The sequence below is a fragment of the Sparus aurata genome, chromosome 18 (assembly GCF_900880675.1).
Source record: "Sparus aurata chromosome 18, fSpaAur1.1, whole genome shotgun sequence".
Classification (NCBI taxonomy): Eukaryota; Metazoa; Chordata; class Actinopteri; order Spariformes; family Sparidae; genus Sparus; species Sparus aurata.
In genome coordinates this window covers 18,246,393-18,272,888 of record NC_044204.1, presented here as the reverse complement: position 1 = coordinate 18,272,888, position 26,496 = coordinate 18,246,393, and the positions used below count along the sequence as shown (strand labels likewise).

The following is a 26,496-nucleotide window of genomic DNA, read 5'->3' as shown; positions in this document are numbered from 1 at the left end:
GCAGAGCACCCAGAGCCATGCAGCGTGAAGAGGACCCCTCTGAGGCGTCCGCCCAAGAGCCCGCTCATAAATTACACCCGGACACATGTGCCTGAACAGCACTTTTTTCTTTGTGTGTGTGTGTGTCTGTGTGTGAGCGCTCTTTCCCCAAGAACAACCTACGAGATTCGAGCGCGACAATGTGCGCGTCTGATGGCGAGGCTTTGAGGGCGTGCCGGCCTTCAAACACATTTTTTCTTCTTTGTTATTTTCTCAAGACCATAAATAAAGCTTCAGAAACCGCTCGACAATCTTCCACAAACACACACGTATGCATGCACACTGAGAACCTTTTAGAAAGGCGAGGCTCAGCATGCTTCAGGAGCAAGCTAGACGCTATCTCTTTGAAGCTTATTCACCGTGTCCCACTGTTAGAATGGAGCCATGGGGTTGAGATAAGCACACTAACACACACACAGATGCACAAGGAACAAACATATGCAGCTGTGTCTGTGTGCATTCCTGTACGTAAATGTGCGTTTGCACTAGTTAAAGAGAGTTCATCTGTATGTGAGGACAGACAGTTGCGTGAAAGCGTTTGGCTCCCAACTCCAGCCGAGTATGGCCTCCTCCTTACGTGTGAAGGAATGACTGAACGGATGGAGGGAGGAGGATAAACGAGAGTGCTTGTTCTTCATTCCCCCGGCGTCTTGTTTGCTTGCTCCGCATGGAGCATCAGAGCCAAAGGAGAGGTGGTTGCTAGGATACAGGTGAACGGTTGGCATACAGGAGGGAAGACAGGTCCGTCATTGTGAGCGGCAAACCTGGAGAGAGCGAGATAGAGGGAGGCGAGGGGAGAGGAGAAAAGAAAAGGGGTGGAATAGAGTTGGAGCAGAGAGGGCAGAGGGGAAGAAGGGAGATGCGTCACTGTCAGCATGTAGCCAGAACATAAAGGGGTGAGGAAAAGGAGGATAGATGAGTGGCGAGACGGAGGAGAGGGGGGCTGAGGCTGATATGTCACTGTCGGCTCCGTAAGGGATGAGAGCGCGAGATTGTTTGCGCTCGCCGAGAAAAAGAGGGGGGAGCCGACGGGGGAGGAGGAAGCGGGAGTGACAAGACAGCCAGGTGTGGAGAGGAGAAACTGAGGGGAGGCAGGGGGAGGAGAGATGAAGGAGAGCATGGCCTCCCGAGGTTCTGTCACCTGGAATATCTGTGGGACTAATGTCTCCTAATTGATCACAGCGAGCCGAGAACAGAGGGAGTGTGACAGAGAAAGGAGAGGACGGAGAGAGGAGTGTGGAGGACAAGAACGGGGGGGGCGATGCCTAAAGAAGTTGGACAGGATGAAACAAGAAGAAGGATGTAAGCCTCGGAGGACGGAACATGCACGGAGAGAGAGAGAAAGCAGACAGAATAAGAGATGCGTCGTGGTTAGTAAGGAGAGGATAGGGCGGGTTGAAATGGAGATGAAAGATCGAGGACATGTCAGACACACACACACGCGCACACACACACATGCACAGACACAGGTGTGCCCTTGACTGCAATGAGTAAACTTGCTAGCGGGCGCCTGTGTCACCTTTGCAGGGGTGTTTCGTGTGAATGTGTGCGTGTGTGTGTGATGGCTGAATTTGTCGGGCACAGTAGCACACTCCACATGGTATTGTCACCACTGATGAATGAGAGTGCACACACACACACACACACACACACACACACATGCATGCGCGCGCACACACACACACACAATGTATTTTTAGTCACAGCTCCCCTGTCTGTTGATTAAACAGACCCACACACACACACACACACACACACACACTGTCATCGAGTGTGACCTTCATGCCTCTAAGCCGACCACTTTCCATCCATCATTGCTGTCTCGCTGTTCCAGACTGATCACAATCGCTTACTGCCCATTCTTCCCGGTTATAAGTGTCTCACTTCAGTGCAGTCATATCACTGCTCCCTTACATGATAACATGTTAATGATTTCTACTGTCCAGAGATTTATAGCGCTGCTAAACTATTGTAGGTGTTGTTCCAAAATAAAGTGGTTTGCTTTTGCTTAAAGTTGTAAAAGTAATGTTGGTAAAAGCTGGAGGGCATGCAGGCATTAAAGGAGCAATATGAACAATTTTTAGTGTCAAACATTCAAAGATTAACTAAGAACAGCATGTGATGAAATAACAGTTTTAAAGTTATGCTATGCATTGTGTTGCAAAGATATCGTCTGAAGTTAGAATGCCTACCAGCTACCCCTGGACTGAAAAACCTTTCTACCAGCATGTCCAAAGGTCCAACACTCCCCCAGTGGTCTGGCTAGCTGCATAGCTAACCGAGCTAACAGTAGCTACAATCACAGACCTGAATACAGTAAGCAGCAGTTAGCAGTCATTCTGGTGATATGCTGCCCCTCTTTGTTGAGTATGAATTTTACATGTGGCCAATTAAAACCTTTAGCTATAAAACGGCACATCTTCATGCTCGTGCCACGGGCTGTAACAACCAATCAACCGAATGGGAGCCAAATTTTTAAAAGCAAGACCTGATCTCCTCAGAACAAATCTTCTTGATACAGTGGCCCCCAACTTATTTTGCTTTTGACCCTTTAGAGCAGAGCAGTTCCTCCTTTGTGAGCTGAGAGCATTTAACCAAAATACAGATATTCCCTTCTTAGGGTTTTATTAGTTTCTTAGAAGGAATACAGAGGTGAAATGGATAGTTATGCATTTTTGCAGCACAAATACAATGATTTCAGGTCCCGAGTCGCTGTCCAACGGAATTGTTGTGTTCTTTTCTTTGAGAGATTTGTTTTAACAGTTTTCTGAGGATTCAAGAGGTGAAAGTAATCATTGTTATTAGTTTGGGAAGTTCAAAATTCTGATGTTTTTGAAGCAGACATTTATTTTCTCTCTCCTTTCTTCTTAAGCATCTTTCAGCCTTTCAGATTTGTCTCAGGGGTGGTTTCAACCTCTAGTTTTGGAACCACTGCCTGACATGTTCCTGGAAAAAAGAAAATAAATTGCAAAATTAGAAGAAAGACAAAGAAACGTAACATATTTTCTCATTTTTGGCACTTTGAAGTAATACTGATGTCTACTAGCGGCAAGTTATCTCAGGTCATGTCTATGAGCTGCAGCCTGTTGCTCCAGAGAGCGATTTTCCCTTCTTGGATATTTTTTTGAAGACTCTGAGAGGTGAAGTTAAGATCAAACAAAAAACAAGTTTTAGGAGCAGCAATGTGTTTTTTTCCCCTTTTTTTTCTGTCTTGTTAATCATCTCTGGATTAGTTAGTTAGTTTTTATCTTGTAACACCTTGGGGGGTCCTAACCCAGGGTTTTGAGAACCACTGTTTTAGCAACAGCAGATGGAGAGAAACCAGGGAGAAAATGTAAATGCGTTCCCAATTATGTATGAAAGTTTTTAGCTTTTTCAGAATATTGTTGATTCTTTCATTGATTGATTCTCACCGTTATTTTAATAGCCAGAGAATAACATGAAAAAAGAAAACAGTGAGCCCTTGAGCGTGCGTCCTGTCTGCCTCGGTTGTCGGACCTGCAGGTCTCTCGACGTGGCTACCTTCCAATCCCAGCTCCTTGACCCCAAAGTCCCCTCTCACTCCGCATGTGGCTTCCCTTCTGCTGATCTGCTGCAGAACAGCTAGAGGTCAGGATGTGTCGCTCATGCCAGCGTGTGTGTGTGTCTGTGTGTGTCCATATACATTCGTTTTGTGTGTGTGTGTGTGTGCGTGTGTGTGTGCTTGCATGTGTGCTGAGGTGAGGGCACGGTTGGGCATATGGTGAATGCAGGAACCTGGGCATAAGGATCAGACGGCGAGAGTGTGTCTGTAGCAGCAGGGCCTGTCGTACTGATAAAGGTTAGGATCTTACCACACGCTGCCAGTCCAGGAAAAGGGCAGGGCATGGCCAGGACCGGGCACAAGGTGCTATACCATCTGCACCAGAGGGATAAATGGGTCACCTGCACTGGTCAGGTGATACTAAGCAGGGTGCACACTTGTTCAGACAGCACGTGGTGGTATCATCGATGTTGATCCTTTGACTTTCTAGTAAGTTTCTGGACGTGCTCTGGTGGGAAAATGCTTCCGAATCTACAGACCAGCTGACACGGCGAGTGTTCATGTTGCCTGCATCAGAGCGCGTGGGCTCATTTCCTTCATTTATTTCCTCATTCTTTGATTCATTAGCACAGGTCTTATCTGGGCCCAATCGTTAGTCCAATTAGGCCCCATGGAGCTTCACCAGTCCAGTGTTCTAAACAGGAGATGGATGAAGTGAAAGAAATCGCCGTCCTCTCTCCACCGCCTCTCGTCGTCTCTCGGTCCTCTCCCTCTCTTGGCCCCCAGAACGTACTCTTCCTCCGTCTTTCCTCCTCACTCATTCTCTCTAGCTCTCTGATGTGTGATAAGATAGCATAGTCCCTCATATCCTGTTTCTAATACAGATCGATGAGAGGGAAAGGACCGAGGTAGGGAGGGATGAGACGAGGCAGAGTGGGTTGATGTGGAGAAGAGAAGGCAGAGGGAGGGAGGGGCTGGGAGTGGGGGGTGGGGGGGTCAGGGTAGAGATATCTGAAGAGGAAATGAGGATTCAGAAAGGAGGACATCACTCAGATTCACATCTCTTTTCATTTAGCCCATCACACGGGCATGCACGCGCGCACGCAAGCAACACTCGCGCGGCTACATCTGCGTCAGGGCGTCTCAATATTTCAGTGCCAATAAGGAAACCATTTCTGCCGTGTGATTGAGTGAGTTGCCGTTTTCTCTCTCTCTCTCACTCTCTCTCTCTCTCCCTCTCTCTCTCTCCGCCGCAGACGCTGTTTTGCAGGTGGGAGCTGCAAGCAACTCACATAACCTTTTGTGTTGCAGTCAATTACAGTTCAGTTGCATCAGCTGGGTGAGGAAGGTCCCGTCGGGGGTTGCAGTGTGTGTGCGTGCATGCGCGTGCAGTTGTTGTTAATACCATGCAATTTTTAAGCATGCATACGCGAAACTCGCGCGCACACACACATGCTGAGAAGCAGACAAATTGTCTCTCTCAGTGTATATGACCCCCAAGGGCAGCAGCCGACCGCCGCCCCCGTCGCTCTGTCTGAGGCTCTCAATGATCTCAGCAAGCAGCGCCTTCAGAACTTAGCTGACAGAGAAAGCTGCCTTATTTATAGACTACATAAGTGGATATTGTGTGGTAAATTCTCAGAAATATCCCAAACGGCCTGAATATTGAGAATGCAAGGCAGCAAACTGCTCTTTCCTCAGTGTCCCATATCAATGCTGCAGAAAATGGAGAGAAAGGTGCGAGCGATGGAGGAAAGGTTCTCTCAAGTGGCTGCTATTTTGTGCGTGTGTTTGTTTAGGACTACAAAATGTCTACCAGCTCGCTAAACGAGGGCCTTGAGGAAGGCGGCGGGTGAGGTGGGGGCTGCGAAAGGTAGAAAGGCAGGGAAAAGGCTTCCTAAACCAATTAGCAGCCGGGCCGAGGATGGGGGGCTGGCTACAATTACCGCCCTAATTGAGGTCAGAGTTGTTAATTTAGTGGTGAATTAGAACAGTTAATATGCATTTATCAGGATGGCCAGGGGAGATGGCGAAGAAGAGTGTGCTGCCTATGCTTGCGCGTGTGCGTGCGTGCATGTGTGAGTGCGCACACTCGTGCTCTTTGTGTAATTTAAGTCGCATTGCAAGAGATTACACAGAAAAACATGCGAGAGGCCATTCTCTGCCTCTGTGGTGCAATTAGGAGCAGTGCAATTGGTTCAATGGGAGATGCTGGCATTTAAATAGGCAATGATATGGTTGAGGTGAGACGGAAACAGGCGAGAGACGTGCGCACATAGAGGAGGAGAAGAGTGAGAGAGAGAAAGACAGAGAAAGAGAGAGAGAGGGTTTGGAACATGTTCCAGAGAACAGAATGATGATGATACAATATTTTCCAGTCAGGGGACACTCGGTGCACTCAGTCTGCCACAAAGTCACCTTTCTCCATCTCCTCTCTGTTTTTCCCCTCATGCAGAAATCCAGTCACACCCTCGACTCAGAAATGTTTTCTCCGAAAAAAAAGCCTCAACGCACGAGCGTTTGTATTTCTGTTTGATTGCCTGTGTTGCGAACCACTTACTGTCAGTGGAAGAATCACGGCCATCTTTTCTTACCCAACCAGTCAATGAATGCAGGGCCACTCATCCCTTAAATCTTTCCTCTCCACTTGCCATCTTCCTCTCCCTTCCTCGTTTCATCCATGGAGGCCCCCCCCCCCCTTATTCATCTCTTCCTCTCTTCTCTGCAACATCATCTGCAGCCTGTTTTTCCCTGCTCTTTTTTTTCCCTCATCCTTGGGGGATTTGACGTGTTCTTAAATATTCTCTCAGTTCTCGCTGTCCTCCAGTATTCTGTCTGTTCCTCTCTCCTCCTCTCCGCCGAAGTTCATCGAGATTTCTGCGAGATGCTCCTGACCGCTGGGCCCCTTCTCTCCGGAAAAACCGCGGCCGGCACCGCCTCCTCCTTTTGATTTCCTGTGTCCCTCCGTCGGTCCTCTATTTTGTCTCTCCACCTTTTTTGTCACAGGATCACGTGTGCCGCCGCTGTTTCAGATGCTGTCTTTTGCAGATGATACTGGCAAGCACTTTGCCTCCCTGAATTATGCATCGAGATTACATAAAAACCTTGCGAAGCAACTGATCTATTTTTAATCCAGCTGGTTTGCTTGTTAAACCTGTTTCCCTGTGATCTTTCCACGCGTGTGTATATGTGTGTTTTGTGCGCGCGCGTCTCTTAAAACTGAAACCTGAGTGAGGAGACAGAGATTAGAAAAGAGGGAGCACAGCCCTGTCTCACAGAGTCAGACTGTCTCTCTCTCTCTCTCTCTCTCTCTCTTGTTCTCCCCGCGTCTGTCAGTGGAATTCAATTCAGATAGGCTTTTTTTTTTTTTTATTGGCATGGCGTTTAATAAAGCCTTCCAATGCAGCTTGAAAACAGTAATTACGGCAATTATGATCCGAAAAGAAAATGCTTAAAATTATGGCAACACAAAGCTAAATACGTCAATTTCAGCGGTTTCATTTTGGCTAAAATTACACACAAAGTAAAGAAGTGTTGTTAAAATGAGGGATGGCGCTTGTAAAGAAAATGATAACAAGTGTCTCTCTTTGTCTCTGTCTTCCTTTCTCTCTCTGGCTCTCCTGCTCTTGCGTGTTGCTGCAAAGAAACCTGTTGACAAAAGCTTTGGCTTTTCTGTGCTCCCGATGCCGAGGAGTAAGAGTGCCATCTATTGGTCAGCTCTTTTCCCAATCAGACACAGAAAAGAGGAAACTCATTCGGGGGGGGGGGGACCACACATGTGCACCCACCCTCACACACACACATGCACAATAAGATAACTATAGGGGCTGTCTGATGTGTTCTTGGGGATGACCTAGATTGAGCGCACCGTCACAATAGACTCACTCTTGCTTACTGTCTCTCGCTGATTCAATAGGTAATCTTTCCATCGACTGCCCCCCCCCCCCCCCCCGATACCATCTTTACGCGTGAGTGCGCCTGCAATGTGTGCGCGGATGCGTGTCTGCGTTATCTACAAGGAAAGGACAGGCAGAGATAAGACAAAAAAGAAGGAAGAAAAGAGGGGGAATTAGAGGGAAAAGAGGGAGAGGGATGAAGGTCAGCGTGATGAGAGAGGAGAGGGCAAGAGGTGGATGTAAGAGAAAGGAGACAAGATGGGGGGGAAGGACACTGTGGTTTCTCCGCATTCGCTCCCTCTCGCTCCGTCTCTCTTGTTCTCTATTCCAGCCCCCCCCCCCCCACACACACACACACACACACACACACACACACACACACACACTTCACACCCCACCCCACCCTCTCGCATGAAAAATAAAAAAGAGCTGACAGTGGAGGCCGGGCAGCAGCCGAGGTGTCAGCGCTTTCCTTTGACCAGGAGCGAGGGAGGGGATAAAGAGGGAAAGAGAAGAAACATAAAAAGAAAGAAACAAAGAAACAGAGAGCGGTGGGACAATCGGTGTGGGGTGAGAATGAGTCTGCCCCGGCAGCACTTCCTAGAGCCGCATCCCCTTCTCTTGCAACTTTTACGCTCCTCCCTGGATGTGTGCGAAACCTCGGGCGAGTGGAGCTGGGATTTGACAAGAGGGAAATTGATTCCCCGGCTCCACGTGCAGGTGTTATAAGGGCTCATGCGGTGGGGATGAGGCCAGTAACACGTACATAATGCATCGTACACCATCACGCATCCGTGAGCATCCTCAAGGCTCACATCACACTGTTCATGTATATGTACAATGCTGCAGGTGTTTTTAAATATTCAGACATGAGCAAACGATGCATCTCCACTGGTCTTACTCGGGAAGTTGTTTGAGAGCATTAGAGGGATTAAAACACAGAATAGCTACCTTTGTGCACAGCGAAGGAAGGGACTGTTTTCCTACTGTTTTTCTGGAGGTTTCTTCCGGGGGTGGAGGCGCATGGCAGCAGGCTAAAGGGAGGGAAGAGACACAGGAGGAGTGAAAAGCTGACAAAATGAATAGCACATACGCTCGAGCAGTCATAAACCACCAGCCCACAATAACACAACAGAGGACAAAGGATGAGGAGAAGGCAGAGGAGAGAGTCATGGAGCGATCTCTTCAGAGACCGATCTGTCACTTGCTCTCCACGAGACGGTGTAAAGGCTTCCAAAATAAAAGCAGGAGATGCTGTCAAGTTGAAAGAGGATTGTGAGAGGTTGAGGTAAAGAAAGGGAACGAGACAAGGCCCTTTTATGATTTTTAATTGTCTGTTTTGTAAGACCTGCCTCAGTTTTTTTCTGTGCTGCGGGTTACCTGCCACTTTGTTAACAGCAGTTTTTGATTGATATGCACTAACGCAAGTATAAAAGCAGCATTCTATAAAAGCTGCATTGGGTGGCGTATAAATGACAGATCAGACATAGAGCGTTGGCCTCCTGTATTTCTTTGGCTTGATGAGCTTTCAAGTGTGGCTTTTTTTATACCAGGCTCGCAGACAATTCACCGCTCAAGTCATATGTCCTCACATCCTCTCCTCTCCTCTCCTCTCCTCTCCCCTTCCCTCCCCTACTCTCCTCTCCTCTTCTCTCTCTCTCTCTTTCCGTCCCTTTGTGTGCAGCGATCAACTTGCTGGGTTTGACATGGCAGCTGAAGCCGTCCGACGGCCCTGTGTTGAACAACGGACTGGGAGCTGGCTTGCCTGTCAACAGTGATGTGGCCACGCTGCCCTCTGGAGGCAGAGGTATGAACTACAGCACTCACACCCCACATGACAATCCACACACTGAGCTGCGAGGGCAGGACTCGGGTCTGGCCGACAGCACAAGGTGCCCTCGAAAAGGATTAGGGCAGTGATATCCTTTTTATTTTGTTTTTGACAACAAATTCCAGCTACAAACAAGTGTGATCTGTGTCACCAAAGCCTGATATAGCTTTACCTCTGTGGAAGAGAGCTCCATTGCTGTCCAGAAACTATTGAAAACACATAATTTCCACTCCGATTCCCGGTGCTGAATAAACTCCCTAACATGCCAAATGTGCATTAATCCGCAGCGGGAAATAGTCCCCAACAAATGCAGTGTTCACTCCTAAGATAAAGCTCTATATTCTCTGTCTTCGGTAGGAACAAATTGGCTCGGGCCTGAGTGCCACAAGCACAAAGTCAGAAAGTACTGAAGGACAGACATTTGCTGGTAGCAGCATCATTCTTTCAGGCTCTTAAACACTGTTTCTGCTGCGCATAACATATTAAAACAGTCCCACCAACTGAAGCATTTTCATTATTCATGACGCAGTACTAGCTGTGCTATCAGTATGTGCTGTTTAACCACTCCGCTGAGTTGTGTCGAGCTAGGTTTATCGTTTCAGTCAGCGGCGAGGTAAAACACCGACTGCACACACACCCCCTCCACCCTTCTCTCTTTTAAGGCCCCCATGCGGTTCTCTATCTATTCTTCTTTCGCTCGCTCGATCTCGCTCTGTAACACACACAGCATGTGCTATAGGTAACGTGTGGGTATGTGTGGGCTGCTGCTCTGTGTCTGTATTCTGTATTAATGAGAGGACTGTTGTGTTGTGTTCCCCAGCCGTCTAGGCCAGATGCTGCTGTTGTTCTTCTCATTGTTACTTTTATTTCTTCGCTATTCCGCGCGTGCACACACATATACACACATGCGCACGCACTCATGCTCACACTCAGTCTTTCTCTGCCTGCCTGGGCCCCAACACTCTGCTGTTAGATGACTGACCTGATTGCAGGATGCTGTGTGTTTTTGCGTGCGTGCCTGTCTGCTTGGAAAGCTGTGCCCTGCAGTTCTATCAGCTCGTTCTCATTTCAGTCCAGACAACAAAGTCCACGGTCCTGCTGGCTCTGCTACAAAGGCATCATTTTGCATCCCACCGTCACATGTAACAACACTCATTTTAACATACACTGTGAGCGCACAGCGTGCAGAGCTAATGGTGCTCGTCCTCCACCATTCAATGGCCGTGAATTTTTATAGCAAATTATTTCCAGTAAACAGTGATGATTAACTATTGACTCTGACAATCGAAGCCTCTAATCACAGATTATGCAGTTTCTTTCCCCCTCGCTCCAGGTCCGTGGGCAGGCCGCAACAGCAGTATAGATACAGGCAGCATCGAGGTCGGGAGGCGGGTGACCCAGGAGGTGCCTCCGGGAGTGTTCTGGAGGTCCCTGCTCCACCTCAGCATACCGCAGTTCCTCAAGTTCAACATCTCCCTCGGCAAAGATGCTCTGTTTGGAGTGTACATCCGCAAGGGCCTGCCCCCCTCACACGCACAGGTAAAATCTGGCACCGCGCGCGAGTAGGCGTAGGCTCTCCATCTTCTGCACCTTCAGGGTAATGGGCTAATCACAGAATGATCAATCTATTCATTAAGGACCCTTTATCTTCATATTGATCAGCTGGAATGGAGAATATATTAAAAAAAAAAAACTTTCATGTGTCATGGGAAATCCTAAAATTCATGTGTGATTCATTATATTAGTTTGAAAAAACTAATTTAGTCTTGGATTTACACTTAATTAAATTTCACAGTAATGTAACTTTTAGTGCCTCATATTAATTAGAAGCTATTCAATTAACAGCAGATTTGATTTGTAGAATGGGGAATAATTGCATTCAGATAACCACTTCACTGCCTGGCTGGACCTCAGCTGGTAAAAGACCATAAAGTTGTGGCTACTGTGCAGCAGTAAAAAAAATAATACTAATAAAAAAACCTTTCTGCATTGCTCCCAGAGACCCAAAGAGAATGACAACTCCCAAGGAGCTCCCTGTTGCATTCTTCATGCTTCCCTTCCAGCCACACTTACTCCCCTCATCTTTTAGTCTTCCTGCATATACAACCATAGGTCATTTTTTCAGAGTCGGAAAAAGTGCCACCCCAGCACTTCATACCTGAGTCATAGTTGAATCAGTCTCACATCCATTCAACCCCGAACTCTCTTGCTGTCCTCCTTTCTCCCACAGTACGACTATATGGAGCGCCTGGATGGGAAGGAGAAGTGGAGCGTGGTGGAGTCTCCACGGGAGAGGAGGAGTATCCAAACTGTGGTCCTCAATGAGGCGGTGTTTGTCCAGTACCTGGACGCCGGTGCCTGGCACCTGGCCTTCTACAACGACGGCCGGGAGAGAGAGACGGTTTCTTTCAGCACAAACGTCATGGGTGAGACATTTGTAGCTGTAGTTGGTGGAAGGAGGGAGGGAGTTGTGGGGAAGTAGGGAGAGAGGTAAGATGAGATTAAGCACCAGCATTTCAGAGATGGGGGATGAAGCTATTCACTACAAGTGATTTAAAAGAGTACTCCACTGACGTAGCATGGCACTTCTACAGTAGCCTATTACATTGTCAGAGGGATGATGGACAGTTTTTTTTGTTAAGTAAAAAAAACTGAAGCGGCAGAGCCAGAGATAACGTCTTTTTTATTCTACACATTCTTCTTCCTTGTCAAACCTGGTGCCAAACGTTGCCCACAATGCAACTCGGCATCCAGCCGCTAGCCTCAAGCAGAGATGAGGAGCAGGCTACGGACATCTTCTTTCTTCTTTAAAACTATTTCTGTGACTCCCTCAGGTGATCTTGAGGGAATTTATCAGATTTGCTCCCTCTGGAAATGTGAAAAATTGGTGGGAGTATCCCTTTAAGAGGGACTTGCCAACATTTTAGTCCAATTTTTTACCCCAGTTTGACAAAAACATCACAGAGTGCAAAAAACACTCTCCACCAGCATGTGCACAGCGTCGTCACGAGCAACACAACGTTGTCAAGTAGACGGGACCGCTCAGTGAGGTAAAAGATTTGTGTTTGACTTCACTTGAGGCAGTTTTATCAGACTTTGCTCCCTTTGGAGCCACAGAAATGTGTAACATTGGTGGAGTGCTGCTTTAAGAGGGGCATGGTAGCATTTTAGTCAGATCCCCCCCCCAGTTTGACAAAAACTTCACAGGGTGCAAAAAACACTCTCCACCAGCATGTGCGCAACGTTGTCACGAGCAACACAACATTGTCAAGTAGGCGGGACCGCTCAGTGAGGTAAAAGATTTGTGTTTGCCAAAGCGTAGTAGGCTAAATTGACAGTATGCGCCTAAAAAGAAAAAACTGAAATTATTATATCTGAGAGTGTAGAATCACTTCCATGGTGTTTGTACAAGTGTGAAGAGGAAGAAAATCAACCGGGAGCAAAAACTCAATTGTCTCGGAAATCATCGGAAAACCAGACCACAGATGAATCCAAATAAAACACCACCGCGACCCTGTAAATTGGATGTTTTTTAGGAACCGGAAGCAGCGCCCCAAATAATTTCAACTGTGTTGGAGGCACGAGTGTGGGAACAAGGGGGACGGATAGAAAGAGTGAAGCCGAGTGAAAGAATCCTTCACCGTCAATATCTGGCGGTAGAGCTTTCAGCAGTAGGAGTACAGGAGAAGAGGAGAGGAGGAGAGGCAGAGGCGGCGAGGGCAGAATTAGAGTGAGTGCAGAGAGGGGTAGTCGGAGGAAAGACATAATGGTGGGGGCAAAGCCAGAATGGAGTGGAGTGGAGTGAAGGACGGGAGGAGGAGGAGCTGAAGAGGGGAGTGAAAGAGAGGTTGGCATTAGGGTAAGAGGGAGACATGGGGTTTGAGATTTTTTTTTGGGGGGGGGGGGGGGGGGGGGGATTGGCTGAGAAGGACAGAAATAAGAGAGAGGAAGTGTTCGAGAGGAAGGCAGCGTGGAAGGGCTGAGTAATGCTTTTGTGTAAGATGAGTAGAAGCTGGAAAAAGCAACAAGGGTAGGAGGAAGGCACGCATGAAAGTCCAAAATGCCTCCTCATCATTAGCATCGACCCTGTTTCTTCCCACCAAACTGTTTCTCATCTGGTAAGTGGGTTAAGAGGCACTAAGAGGTGGATGGAGCGCTGGAGTCATGCGTCAGAAACACACACACATACAGGAGGGTCCGGCTAAAAAATCTGTCTCGCTGTGCCAAGCAACCACACCTGGATGAAGTATTAATGACCTTGGTGGGGCCCGAGCGAGGAGTAAACAAGCGAGACGAAAGGAGAGAGTGGCAGATCTTGGGGAAGAGGAGAGGGGGGTCGGAGAATTCAAGAACATTTTCTGACATGGCGTGCCGACAAATGATGGATGGATGACGGTGCTGAGGAACGGCCGAGTCGAAAATGCATTCTCCACACACTATGAAAGATGCGCAGAAAAAAAAAAGGGATGCACGGAATCTTGGAGGAGGGCGTTCGCTTTTGATGCCCGTGTGACTGCAAAAGACTCGGAGCGCCTTGACTCGATCCGTGCTATCTTAAAGGGAGTGAATGGTGCCAGTGATTTAATCGAACGCTTTGATGCTTGCCATAAAACTCTCCCTCTCACTCACCCACCTCCCCCTCTCCCCTCTCTCCACTCTCTCTGTCTCACTTTGTCGTCTTCACAGATTCGGTGCAAGAGTGCCCGCGCAATTGCCATGGCAACGGAGAGTGTAATTCTGGCGTGTGCCACTGCTTCCCAGGATTCCACGGCATGGACTGCTCCAAAGGTATCGGGCTGCTTTACAAAATGTGTTTTCTTCGGTCGTAAAAGGGGGTAAAAAATATATATATTCTGCTGTCTAATTAGGCGAGCTGGCGCATTTCTAGCGAGAGAGAGGATCAGGATTAGTAAGATGGCGCATGGCCTTAGGTGGAGCCGAGACAAGATGACTGATGATGAATGGCAGCTCCCCCAGCTAACGTCTCGCTCGCTCCGTGCTCACCTGGGATAGACAGCTTTGATGAATAGTTTAGTTACCTCTGCCTGTAATTACTCTTCATGTCATTGCCACTCTCCAGCCCCTTAACCACTCTATTCACCCTCATGCGCGCTGAAGTGTTGGTGGGGTTAGGCGGGCTGTGGGTGTGTGTGTGGGTGGGCGCCCTGGCTTTTCGCCGCTTTGAGAATCCCTGAAAAGCCCGCTAATTGTTTTCCTTCTGTCGTGCTCGGGGTTTAATCTCTCCTCCCTCTTCCCTCCCCTTCTTCTCTCCTCCAGCGGCGTGCCCGGTGCTGTGCAGTGGCAACGGCCAATACGACAAGGGCTCCTGTGTGTGCTACAGCGGCTGGAAGGGACCCGAGTGCGATGTCCCCGTCACGCAGTGCATCGACCCCCTTTGCAGCGGCCACGGCACCTGCACTGACGGCAACTGCGTGTGCTCCATCGGCTACAAAGGGCAGAGCTGTGCAGAGGGTGAGAGGAGGCAGGGTTAACGGTTTGGTGATCCTCGAGGACGTGGGATGGTCTCATTTTGTGTCCTTTTTTTCTCACAAGTCAGAAAACATGAATGTTTGCACAACAGCAAAAAACACATCTCACACATCCAAACACACACACACACACACACACACACACAATCCTTCTAACTCCAGTTAGACAGATCATCATGGCATAATCGTCCCCTGACTGAGTGTCCGTTCCCCTCCATATATACAGATGAAGTATGATGCCGCAGCCAAACACGTCAGAGATTTTATTAAGGGATGAAATTGCTTCTATTGATCCTTGTTAAGAAGGATCAGCCTCGCCACATTCTCCGTCGTCACAAAGATAGAGAGTGAGATAGAGCGAGAAAAATGGGGGGATAAGTCGGGGCAGCGGCAAGAGGTGAATATGTATGAAGAAAGGGAGAACTGGTAAAGGGGGAAGAGAAGAGAGAGCGCAGTGTGCCAGGGGTGAAGATGAAGAGAGAGGGAGAGAAAGACAAAGGGAAGAAAGGAGGGGAGTGACAGACAGCAGAAGTCGAGACACGGGGCCGGAGAACAAGGTCAGCATTTTCTCCTGCTCTTCATTTTTTTTTCTCTCCATCTCCCTCTCATCCAATTCCCCCCTCCCTTCCTCCTCTGGTCTCAAATCTGATATTCATCACAGCAGAGTCCCTCAAACAATTTACCTGGAGTGCCGGCGACATGAAAATCGATAATTGTGATCCCTCCGTTTCTGCCAGGCAAACAGAAATGGAGGGGCCGAGGTTATGTGCGATCGGGCGCTTTTTTCTTTTTTTTTTGCATGAATGTGTGTGTGGGGGAAAGGGGTGCGACGGGGGGGGGCTGGGGGGTCAATGATGCTTGAGGAGGGGAGAGGAGAGGTGTCAGACAAAGAGGACGAGGAGAGAGAGAGAGGAATGGAACAGCGAGAGGACGCCAGGAGAGGGGTGGGTGGGCGCTTTGCCGGGAGGAGGTAATTTGTCAAATTGGTTTTCACTCACTGCTCGGACTCAGAGCTGCCTGTCAAGCTGGCAGACTGACAGTGTCAGATTCTCCCCTATGTATTACCCGCATACACACTAATGCGTACACAAGCACTCACAGCGAATAATGTGTCAGAGAGGCTCGCTGCTCTTTCAGAGTGGAGCACATTTGCTACTATGCCCCAATTATAGACTCAGCTATTTATTATTGTGAGCTTTAATTGCCTTAGTAATATGTCTCGAAATATTTCCTTTTATTTCATTATCTTTTAGTGTACACGGAGAAAGAAAACATGTCCTCTGCCTCATCTTTTTCTTTTAAAAAAAGACTCATAATATTTAATTTGTTTCTAGCCTTACCTCTAATGTGACACTCTCGAGCTCCTGTTGGTTTTTCTTCATTTGTTTTCTTTTTCTCTATCTTTTCTTCTGCTTCACATCGGTGTACCGCTCGATGCAGTGGATTGCCTGGATCCGACTTGTTCCAACAATGGCATCTGTGTGAATGGGGAGTGCCACTGTAAGCCAGGCTGGGGAGGGCTCCACTGCGAGCTGCCCAGGGCTCAGTGCCCAGACCAGTGCCACGGCCACGGGGCCTTCATACCAGACACCGGGCTATGCAGCTGTGACCCCAACTGGATGGGACCTGACTGCTCTATGGGTGAGTACGACTGCAGGGCTTCCTCAGCTGAAAGAGTAAAACACAGAGAGGAAAGACAGAGTACGGGAAGCCATCGTTTCCAACATATTGGTCCCCGGGGATACATGGCTAATTAGTTTACCATTTTATTTCATACGGCTTTTGGTTTCCAAACTGTGCTTGGATGGAATCTACAAGACCACAAACAATACAACTTGCCGAGGAAACAGGATACAGCAACTGTTATATTCACCAAGCCAAATTGGAACAAACAGGAACACAATGTGACAAGTTTTTTACTGTCAGGGTTATATCAAATCATCTCTCTCAATAGACTGTCAGTAACAGTATGGTTCTGACAGCTTTCTGCGATTATGAGGGTAGTGCTCAAAATCCGGAAAATCGGGCAAGACAACAGACTTTTATTCATACGGCACATTTTATTACAATGGGCCGCACGTAAGTGTAACAACATGTAACATGTATAAAAGAATATAATGAATAAGAAAGCGGCGACAAAAGAGCAACAAAGAACAATTTTTTAATAAAAATGAAGAATCGCCACCCACAAACAACACCAACAAACGCAAAACAGACCTACGCAACCCCACCCACAGACTTCAACATCGACCCACACACTAGCACAGAGCAACTCATTGGAAAAGTTTAAATCTTACTTTTAAAGGGCCGTTGGTTCCTGAGAGTGGCACAAAGTAAGAGCGTCCTGTTGAGTGCCAAAGCCAGATGTTTTCTTAAACTCACTGACTCCATAAAATGTTGGAGATGTGTGTGCATTACAAACAGAGACACTTACAGATAACAGAAGGTGAAGTGGTGCTACAAGAGGAAAATAGAGGTTAGCCTGGAATGGCCCTCTGTGCATGAGGCTCATTTGTCTCTGGTGCACCCGTGAATGGAGTCGAAAAATTGAAGACAGATATTGCTCATACACGCCTTCCTTTCATAATAAAATACTCAACCTCCCTGATTCTGTCTTTCAATAAAATAAAGCTCTTGAGCTGCCGCTGTAACAGAGACAGCTACCTCTGCCATGACAACCTCGCAACACTTCCAATCCCGGGATCACAAACAGAGCTGTAGCATTTGTTATGAGAGGAGCAATGCTTAACTTTAATAAAGACAACATTGTTTCACACCGCAGGATCCCTCAGCAAGTGTGCATCAAAACGTCTGTACATAGTACATTCCCCGCACAGCGGGGGTCCTGAGTACGCGCGCCGGATTGTCACATCTCACCGCATGCACCGCCGCTGCCTGCAACATCTGAGTCTCACAAACAGTGACTGTAATGAAGGCTCAGGAAGCAAACCCAGTTCACAATACTATAATCACTGATTTTAATTGGAGGTGTAAGAATTGTGTTTAGTGTAATGCGGGTTTGATTGTTTATGATTGTTTGATTGCGCCGCTTTAGGCACTAGGCAGCTTAATTTGACATTGTTACTCTCTGTCGCAGGGGATGAAGTCAAGTGTGGAACTGCTTTTCTTTTTTAGCTTTTGGGGGCTTTACTTTCAAAAGTGAAATTTTTAGATTTCCTGGTTGCATATTATTGTTGTTTCAATGACATTTAGATGGTTATATTTTAACTTGTGCAGTAGTTTGGTTAAAATATTTTGATGCTGTTGAAATCACTTTTTGTAACCCTGACATCAAAAACTCTTCTTGACATCTTAACCTGCAAGTTAAAATCACTGCTTACAGAATACGATCCCGCTTTGTAAGGGTGTGCATATGACAAAAAGTCAAATAGGAATCCACATAAAACGTCACCTTTTGGGTCCAGGAATATTGTTTCTGACCTAAACTTTTCTCCCCTCCCTCAGAGGTTTGCTCAGTTGACTGTGGCACCCATGGGGTGTGTATGGGCGGAGCGTGTCGCTGTGAGGAGGGCTGGACCGGCGCAGGTTGTGACCAGCGTGTGTGCAACCCGCTCTGCATCAAACACGGGACCTGCAAGGACGGGAAGTGCCAGTGTCACCAGGGCTGGAACGGAGAGCACTGCACCATCGGTAAGCGCCTCTGCGTGTTCTGTGTGTGCGGAGGTGTGTGTTTAATGTGTGTGTGCCAACACGTGGGTGTGCACAGAAACACCAGCACCCAGTCAGCAGCTCCTTTGCACTTTGTTAAAGGAATTTGGAGTTGAGAAGTGGAGGCAAAAGGGAGACCTTTGGGAATTTGAAGAGGGAGGGCTGACGTAGGAGGTGGGCGAGCCGTCAGGAGGGGAGCAAACTTCTCAGAAAGTGGGGGAGAGAGGATTACAAAAGAGCATGATTTAACCGTTTTTAGGTTGCCTCTCAACTGCCGACCCCAGGAGTCTTAGTTTCTCTGGCCTTTGAAACACCAAAGTTATGCGATGAAAGGTAAAACTCTTCACCTCACTGTGATCAAAACATAGCTCTTGTGTGTGCGTGCGTGCGTGCGTGCGTGTGTGTGCGTGTGCATGCACACAGTTGTGCCAGCGTGTGTGAGCATGACTTTTTTATGTCAGTCAATCACTGTCACTGTGGATGGATGAGTGCCAGATTCCTTTGATTCACCCACAGTGCTTTGAGACACAAAGTCTCATTTCCCTGTCACCACAAGCACTGTGATTGCTATCTGATACACACACACACACACACACACAAACAAACACCAAAACACACACACACACAGAGCAGCACACACGTATACATGCACGCACGCCCAACACATATATACACGCACAGGGGAATAACAGTTTATGATCTCCCCGTTTCCCCCATCAGAAAGTAGGGCAGCTTTGACTGCAGCATCAGCCCAAGATGAAAGAGTTGTCAGGCCTCAGCTTGGCGCAAAGCACACTTCACTAGCACCAGACACTCTCAGTGTTAGCTTATCTCAGCTTGCCTGTTGTTCATTTCAGCTCTGCATGATGTTGCTTGCATTTATTCAACAAAAAAAAAAAAAAACAACTCTCCCCATCTCTTACCTTTTGCACGTTTTCTCCCACTGCAGACCATGGGAGCATGGTTGACAAAGCAGGTACCGTATCTGACTCTGGTGTTCTGTTTCTTAGCCTGTGGTGGTAGAAGCTAGCTGCTGCATTTGTGGGTTTTGGCCTGGCTTGGCTCTGTAGACTCTGTGGTGCTATCTGTCCATAGATTAGGGTGCCAGCCTCAATGATAACTCCCTCCATGCAGCGCGCTCCCATTTACAGCGGTGCGCTGCAGCAGGGGCTAGCTGTCATTGAGCCTAGATGTGTTGTGGGGTACCGTAGAAGCCAAAGTGTGGTATCAGCAGTGTTGAGGGGCTGTGCTGTGAGTGTGTGGATGTGCATGCGTGTGAGTGTGTGTTCTCCTCCATATCTTTTTCCAACGTGGAAACACAAACACATAACTCTGCTCAGGTATTCCGGTCATGTTTTTTGCGTAAACACAGCTGCTTCACACAAGGAGAAAACGATGAAATCCGTAAAGATCGTTGGAGGTAATTGGTGAATTTCATAGGCCACTGATGCGAGGCCTTAATGTGGTGTCAAAAAACACACAGGGCTGACGAGTGCGTGTGTGTTTACGTTTGGGGGATTTGTGGCAACAGTCGCGGCCATGGTAGAGCGGCTAATAAATTCATTCTGTGCGCATGTGTGTGTTTGATTGTGCGTGAGTGACTCGGCGAGCATTAATTCCAGATTTTCTATCTTTTCATCAAACCCATCCCCCCCTTAAAACAAGTAATGAATAAATAAAAAAAAAAGCAGCCAAACAGCTTAGTCAGATCACACATAGATAAACAGAATCATGGCAAAGGCCAAGACATGGACGCCAGTGGAGAAAGGTGCAGGTCTAGGGTGAGATGTCTCACACACGCTCAGCAAGAATGCTTAATAGATAGCCTCGCAGCTGAACCTCTGTCGGAGCAGCACAGATTGCCTGACAGTACAGGTCCCCGGAGCACCGTTGAGAGTGTCCTCTCACCCTCTACGCTTAATGGAATGGCTCTCATTGTCTTATGAAGAGCCAGCCCAGAGAAAAAAAAGGTAAATCGCCGGGTTAAAGAGGGAGCAAGAAAGGGGGGGAGAGTAAAGGAGAACAGATGGAGCCAAAGGGAAGTGGAGAGACAGCTCAAAGAACAATCAATGTAATTTCTGTAAGGGTACCTTATTAAGAATAGGAAGCGCCGGACGAGCGGAGGTTTATCCGAGAAAGTGCAGAGTTATCTGGTCTTAGATTTATGCCGGCGACCTTTACTTCATGACCTTTAGAGGAGACGGAGCTGGAAACGTGGGAAATGGAGAGAATGGTGGAACTTTTTCAGCGCAAAGTCTCGACTCTTTTATGCACTTTGTTCTCATCCTTCCTGTCTCTCTCTCTATCTATCCCTGTCTCACCTCCTCCTCTGGAGTTTTACACACTATCTTTCTCTATTCAGTCACACACACACACACACTGCGCGCCACACAAGAGTGTGTGTGCTGACCCATAACCCAAGGCAATTTCTCCTCCTTTTTAAGGGGATTTCATCAGAGTCCAACTACATTAGTGGGGAGGGGAGACTTAATAGTTTCTGAAATCCCACTTTATTCTAGTTAGTATGAGGGGGTATCGACTGGGCCCTGGCATTAAAGAGAGAGGAGCCTCGTGCCGGCCTGCCCAGGCAAGCCGATCAATGCCCACTATGGATTGTCCTGTCCGGGTGCTTCATAAGTATTTGGCTGCTTTAAATGGCAACTCCATTTAACAGGCAATCACTGCTAACTGCCTTTGTTCCCCGAGCTCAATACTGGGGGACAATCTATTCCAGCCTGACTGTTAATACAGCATCATGATCAGTCCCCTGATGCAGAAAATGGTAATAATTAAAGATAAAAAACTTTGATTTGATTCCTCTTGTTGAGCTGAAAAACGTGGTTAAGCCTCTCTGCCCCCGCCCTCCACACCCACACCCACACACACACACACACACACACACACACACACACACACACACACACACACACAGACCTACATACATACATACATACACATCCTTCCACCCTCTTCTTGGGAATAAGATGGCGCACTGTCTTTCTCAAAGTCCTTTGTTGACTTTCCCTCATCGCCTGGTGTTTGAGGCATATGATAAAATGCCAATCGGGGTGAAATGCCTGTTAATTTAGCTGCTGCCACGGTTTAGATTGCACTATTTGTATTCATAATGCATGGCTTTATTGATGCGGCGATTTGTTAGAGGGCAAAATCCTACAGTGCAACTTGAGTGAAAATATGTTCATTAATCTACTGAGCAGGACTCAATGAAAAGCATTTCATATTCATAATCTCTCACTGGGTTATTTTGTCCTTCCTCGCTCTGTGTCGGCACACTACGACTGAGCGGGAAAATGTCAGGTCATATCTCCAGGGTGCGTCGTGCTGCGTGTGTGCGTGTGAGTAACTGCCTTTTGCGTGCATGCACGTATTGTTTTATCAGTCAACCCTGTCTTTGCCTCCATCTCCCGTGGGTAGACTTAAGAGTGTCGCATCCCGCTCGCTCATTTATTGAAGAGGAAATCACTGTGACAAGTTTGTTTGGGGCTCTTTGTGCTGCTGGAGAAAACATTGTCATTGTGTGTCATCATGCCTTTCTCCCCCCCCCCTCGCTCCCTGATAGATTATAATGTGGCAAACACACAGTCTTGTGTAAGGTAGGATTCAAAGCGATGCAGGGAAAATGGCAAGAAAGGTCAGCAGTTAAAAGGCCTTTGTGAAAAAGACATTGACGTGCGAAAATGTCAATCAAAAGAAAATTAAAATGTCATGATGAGTTTTCAGAAACAAATCTATGTTCTTATTTGGAACTAGTCTAGTGGAATTATGTTGATAACAAAGTCATCTTAAACGGACTTCTGCTCATTTTAAAATTGGCCACACATTTACAGTGTTTGGGTGTGTAAAGGATTCATACATTCAGCCGCAACATGGCTGCAATGTAATCCTTTGGGACAACTCTGAATGTCAAAGTTGCATCTACTGCGTTGCACCATGTATATTTCAGTTTAAACGAATAACTTGGCGTTTTGGGAAGTGCTCTAATCTTTCTTTCCGGGAAGATAACATTCTCATATTTGTCCATTCAATATGAAGCTGAAGCCAGCAGCCAGTTAGCTGCTGTAGCTTAGCATAAAGAGTGGCCCTGCTGTGCCTGAGGTGTGAAAACGAAAAGTTGTGGTCTTACAGGGAGTATTGGTGGGCTTCACATACATGGAATTTGCTTTATTGGTGCATGACATTAAAAAAAGTTCAAGAAAATACAAAGAAAGATGCGAACAGTGGTGAAAACAGTACTCAAAATCCTAACTCAAGTACAGTACAGTACAGTTGCATAACTGAAACATTGTTCGATTACAAGTAAAACTACTGCAGTTAAAATGTATGATCTTAATTTAGTAAAAGTAAAAGTACAAAAAATTCTTCTCAAACAAGACTCAGAGTATGAGTTACTTTTTAACCGTTGATGTTTAAAGTATTATCAATAGCGGGCATTCAATCAAAGGGGTGTCTGTTTCTCCAACTCTTCAGTATAATTAATCCAAACTCCTGCTCTGTTCAGCTCACTGGTCATGGGGCACTCTCCTGACCCGATCCTGCTACACAGTTTTTGTGGGTTTTTCTGTCCATATGTCAGGGTTTTAATTGGCCCATTTGTGATCAGACAGCTGTTCCAGCTACAAAAATGTAGATGAAGAGTTAAGCTATTAATCCAAATTGTACTTAGCACTCAATTATCATTTAAAAAAGTCTGAGTACTGAGTAGATTACGTGGTGAAGTGCATACTAAACTATGAGTGAAATTACAGATTTGAAAAAGCTCATAAGAGTACAAATAACCACAAAAATGACTTAATTACACCAATTTGAGTAGATGTAATAACTTACTTCCAAGCCAGGATGCAAGCCAGAACGTATTGAAAGTAAACTGGCAAGAACATAAAAATAATATATTATTTAGCAAAAACTGTAAAAAAAAAAAAAAAAAAAAAAGAAAGAAAGAAAGAAAAATGACAAACTAGAATGGCAGTCAGTAGAGCAAATACTCTGCCAAGGCTCAACAGCCCCCTTCAATTCAGTCAAGTCTAATCCGACATCATAACCATAACCTATACCATTCTATAATCTCACCAGATCAGGATCTGCATCAAACTGTACACACACATTGATACCTACATACGCCTGATTTATCGAAATCAGTCATCAAATCCTTTTATCACAATGTAAAAGAAAGTGAGAAAGAAATCTAAGAAAATCCAAAAAGGACCTGGACCGAGACCCATCCTCCATCCCAGTTACGGACACGTTGAAAACTCCAAGGAGTCATTACTCCCAGGCCAAGAAAGAACACCACACACAGTTTACTTTTTGCACACACATTTTTACAGATTAAACAAATGAGACAAAGCATGTTAATTAATCAGCTTCACACTGGTGGGTTGGACCCAGGCTGGACAAATACAGTCATTTCAATCTTCACATCTACCTCTTTGCAAAATAGGTGACTTTCCCCAAATGTCAAGCTACTCTTCCTTGACCAGTACAACCAACCACAAGTAACCAGACAGTGCTTGTGATGATCTAACACTGCCCACTATAATTGCAAATTTCCTTATCCAGCCTCCCTTTACATGTCTGCTTCTCCTTGCCTTAAACTCACTCTCGGAGTCGAGGGTGGCCTTGCTATGCCAGTTACAGAACTTTCTTGGCTCCAGGGCCTCAGATTCTGGTAGGGCTTTTTGCATAAGCTCAAGTGAAGGTTTATTAGTTCATAGACTGCCACCGCACACATCCACACACGCCCGCACTCACACACACACACACACACACACACACACACACACACACACACACACACACACTCCATCGAACATAATCTCATTCTCTCATGAGAGAGCGTTACTCTCAGGCCATCAGAATCCCATTACCTACACTGAATCATAAGTAAGAGAGAGAGAGAGAGAGTGACGATTGGGTGGGGGCTCTATCAAGTAAGTGCTCCATCCGCTTCCGTCCACACATACACACACACACACACACACACACCACGTTAGCAGCAGTCCCAGTGTTGCAGAGACACACAGATGGGAAGATGTGCATGAGAATTGACCTGCTGTATTAGATTGATTCTTGAACAATCAATACTTACACTGTGCTACCATGTAGTTTATTCAATTGAGTGAGACTCATTGGTCTGTCATAACCATATGAGCGTGCGTGTGTGTGTGTGTGTGTGTGACAAGTGTGTGTGTGTGTGTGTGTGTGTGTGTGTGTGTGTGGGTGGGTGTGTGTGTGTGTGTGTGCGTGACAATGTGTGTGGTCATCTGTATTTCGTTGTTGAGGACAACAAACAAGCATCACCCTGCTTCTCTTCCGTCATCCCCCCCCCTTTTTCCTTCCTTCTGACTTCCCTCCCCCTCTCTCCTCCTGTCCTCTCCACGCAGATGGCTGTCCTAACTTGTGTAATGGGAACGGCCAGTGCACCATGGGACAGCAGAGCTGGCATTGCGAATGCCAGACAGGCTGGAGGGGCCCCGGCTGCAGCGTGGCGATGGAGACCTCCTGCGCTGACAATAAGGACAATGAAGGAGGTGAGATGGGCGGAGCGGGTAGAAAAATGTTGCCAGAAGTGCGGGCCTCAATAAGAAGGAAAAGTTACTTGTGAAGGGACATTAAGGAAGGAAGAGGTAGTTCTTACACCACCTCCTCATCACTGCTCTTTCTCTGTCCTCTCAGATGGACTAACTGACTGCATGGACCCAGACTGCTGCATCCAGAGTCCCTGTCAAAACAGCCCCCTGTGTCGGGGCTCCCGGGACCCTCTCCTGGTTATCCAGCAGAGCCCGATGTCCCAACCCCTCGTCCGCTCCTTCTATGACCGCGTCAAGATGCTCGTGGGGCGTGACAGCACCCATATCCTCCCTGGGGAGAACCCGTTCAATTCCAGGTATGGCAGGAAAACACACAAACACCGTATTAGTATTCACAGCACCAGAGACATCCTAGACCACTAGGGACTTTGACAGCCACCTCGACCATGACCTGAAAGAGTAAGTTAGTGAGAAACATCATGGTGGAAAAGCTGTCTTCAGTGTCATCACACAGCGTTAAGAGAATGACAAAGGTGTTCATAGACAACACAGATCAGAGTTACAACTTTTAAAAGTGCAATATCGATGTTTTTGTAGTTTTTAAACATTCCAAAATTAATTCATTTGAAATGACGGTAACTGGAGTTATAAGCAGTTAGCAGTTATTCTGATGATATGCTGCCCTCTGTTTGTTTGAATTCAACAGGTGGCAAATTTGGACGTTTCACACCTTTATTATTTCCTTGACACTGAAAAAGAAGGGAGGAGTTGATAAGTTACACAGTGCCACACGGATGAGGCCTAAAACCTAGAAATCAGTTAGCATTTTTGCACTTCCAGTTCCCTCATCGCAAAGTCAACAGGCTTTTTGAATGGATTTTTGGTCTGAAAATCCAATGTAAATACCCCTTTGACTTTATATCAAAGGAACCAGGTTGATGCCAACTTCTGGGTCAGTCAACACAAGTACATCATCCCTGCAGCACTCTATTGGCAACATAAACAAAGTTCATGCCAGATGGTGCTCATGCCCATGATATTTGATCAGTCAGATATTTTGACATGAAAGCGAACACACTCATCTTAGTTTGCACATGATGAAAGGGGTTAATTGATTGATTAAAAGCTGTATATGCGAGTGAGATTACATGTACGGGAGAAACAAAGCTTCAAGATTCAATGTATTTATCATCAAGCAGCACAAGATCAGATTACAAAATCATAGTTTGTGGTCCCTTTATGCTACTCACAAATAGCAAGTTATGTAAGTGAATGAATAAATGATGAAGCAATCAATGTATCACCACTCCGAAGTTCTTGGAAGGTTTGACGTTTATGTGAAAGTTTGCCATGAAAAATACAAATATCAAATAGACTTGAGAATGGTTCATAGAGCCAGCCAAGATCTTAACAAGTCCCAGAGCCAAGGCGGACCCGGCCAAGATTCCCCGTAGATTAAGTGGAGCTGTGAAACTCTTGTCTGCATACATTTACACAGGCC

General features: G+C 46.7%; 1 protein-coding gene and 1 long non-coding RNA gene across 11 annotated transcripts in view; one reads left to right on the top strand and one right to left on the bottom strand.

Annotated features, from left to right (window-relative positions):
* The window catches only part of tenm2a (teneurin transmembrane protein 2a), a 220,720-nt gene that overhangs the window by 176,157 nt on the left and 18,067 nt on the right, over window positions 1-26,496 (top strand). For 6 of the 10 annotated variants that reach the window (XM_030395922.1, XM_030395923.1, XM_030395926.1 and 3 more), the window contains 10 exons: window positions 9,143-9,265; window positions 10,602-10,828; window positions 11,520-11,715; window positions 13,976-14,077; window positions 14,567-14,761; window positions 16,219-16,419; window positions 18,244-18,429; window positions 19,397-19,423; window positions 24,849-24,995; window positions 25,141-25,351. In XM_030395922.1, coding sequence (XP_030251782.1) covers window positions 9,143-9,265; window positions 10,602-10,828; window positions 11,520-11,715; window positions 13,976-14,077; window positions 14,567-14,761; window positions 16,219-16,419; window positions 18,244-18,429; window positions 19,397-19,423; window positions 24,849-24,995; window positions 25,141-25,351 — 1,615 coding nt within the window. The remainder of the gene's footprint in view (window positions 1-9,142; window positions 9,266-10,601; window positions 10,829-11,519; window positions 11,716-13,975; window positions 14,078-14,566; window positions 14,762-16,218; window positions 16,420-18,243; window positions 18,430-19,396; window positions 19,424-24,848; window positions 24,996-25,140; window positions 25,352-26,496) is intronic. The other 4 variants (XM_030395920.1, XM_030395929.1, XM_030395925.1 and 1 more) reach the window with 2 other exon arrangements.
* On the bottom strand, window positions 236-16,242 carry LOC115568559 (uncharacterized). Its single transcript, XR_003981425.1, has 3 exons — window positions 16,119-16,242; window positions 8,410-8,492; window positions 236-803 (listed from the first exon to the last, which is right to left on the bottom strand). It is a non-coding gene; the product is annotated as an uncharacterized LOC115568559 (long non-coding RNA).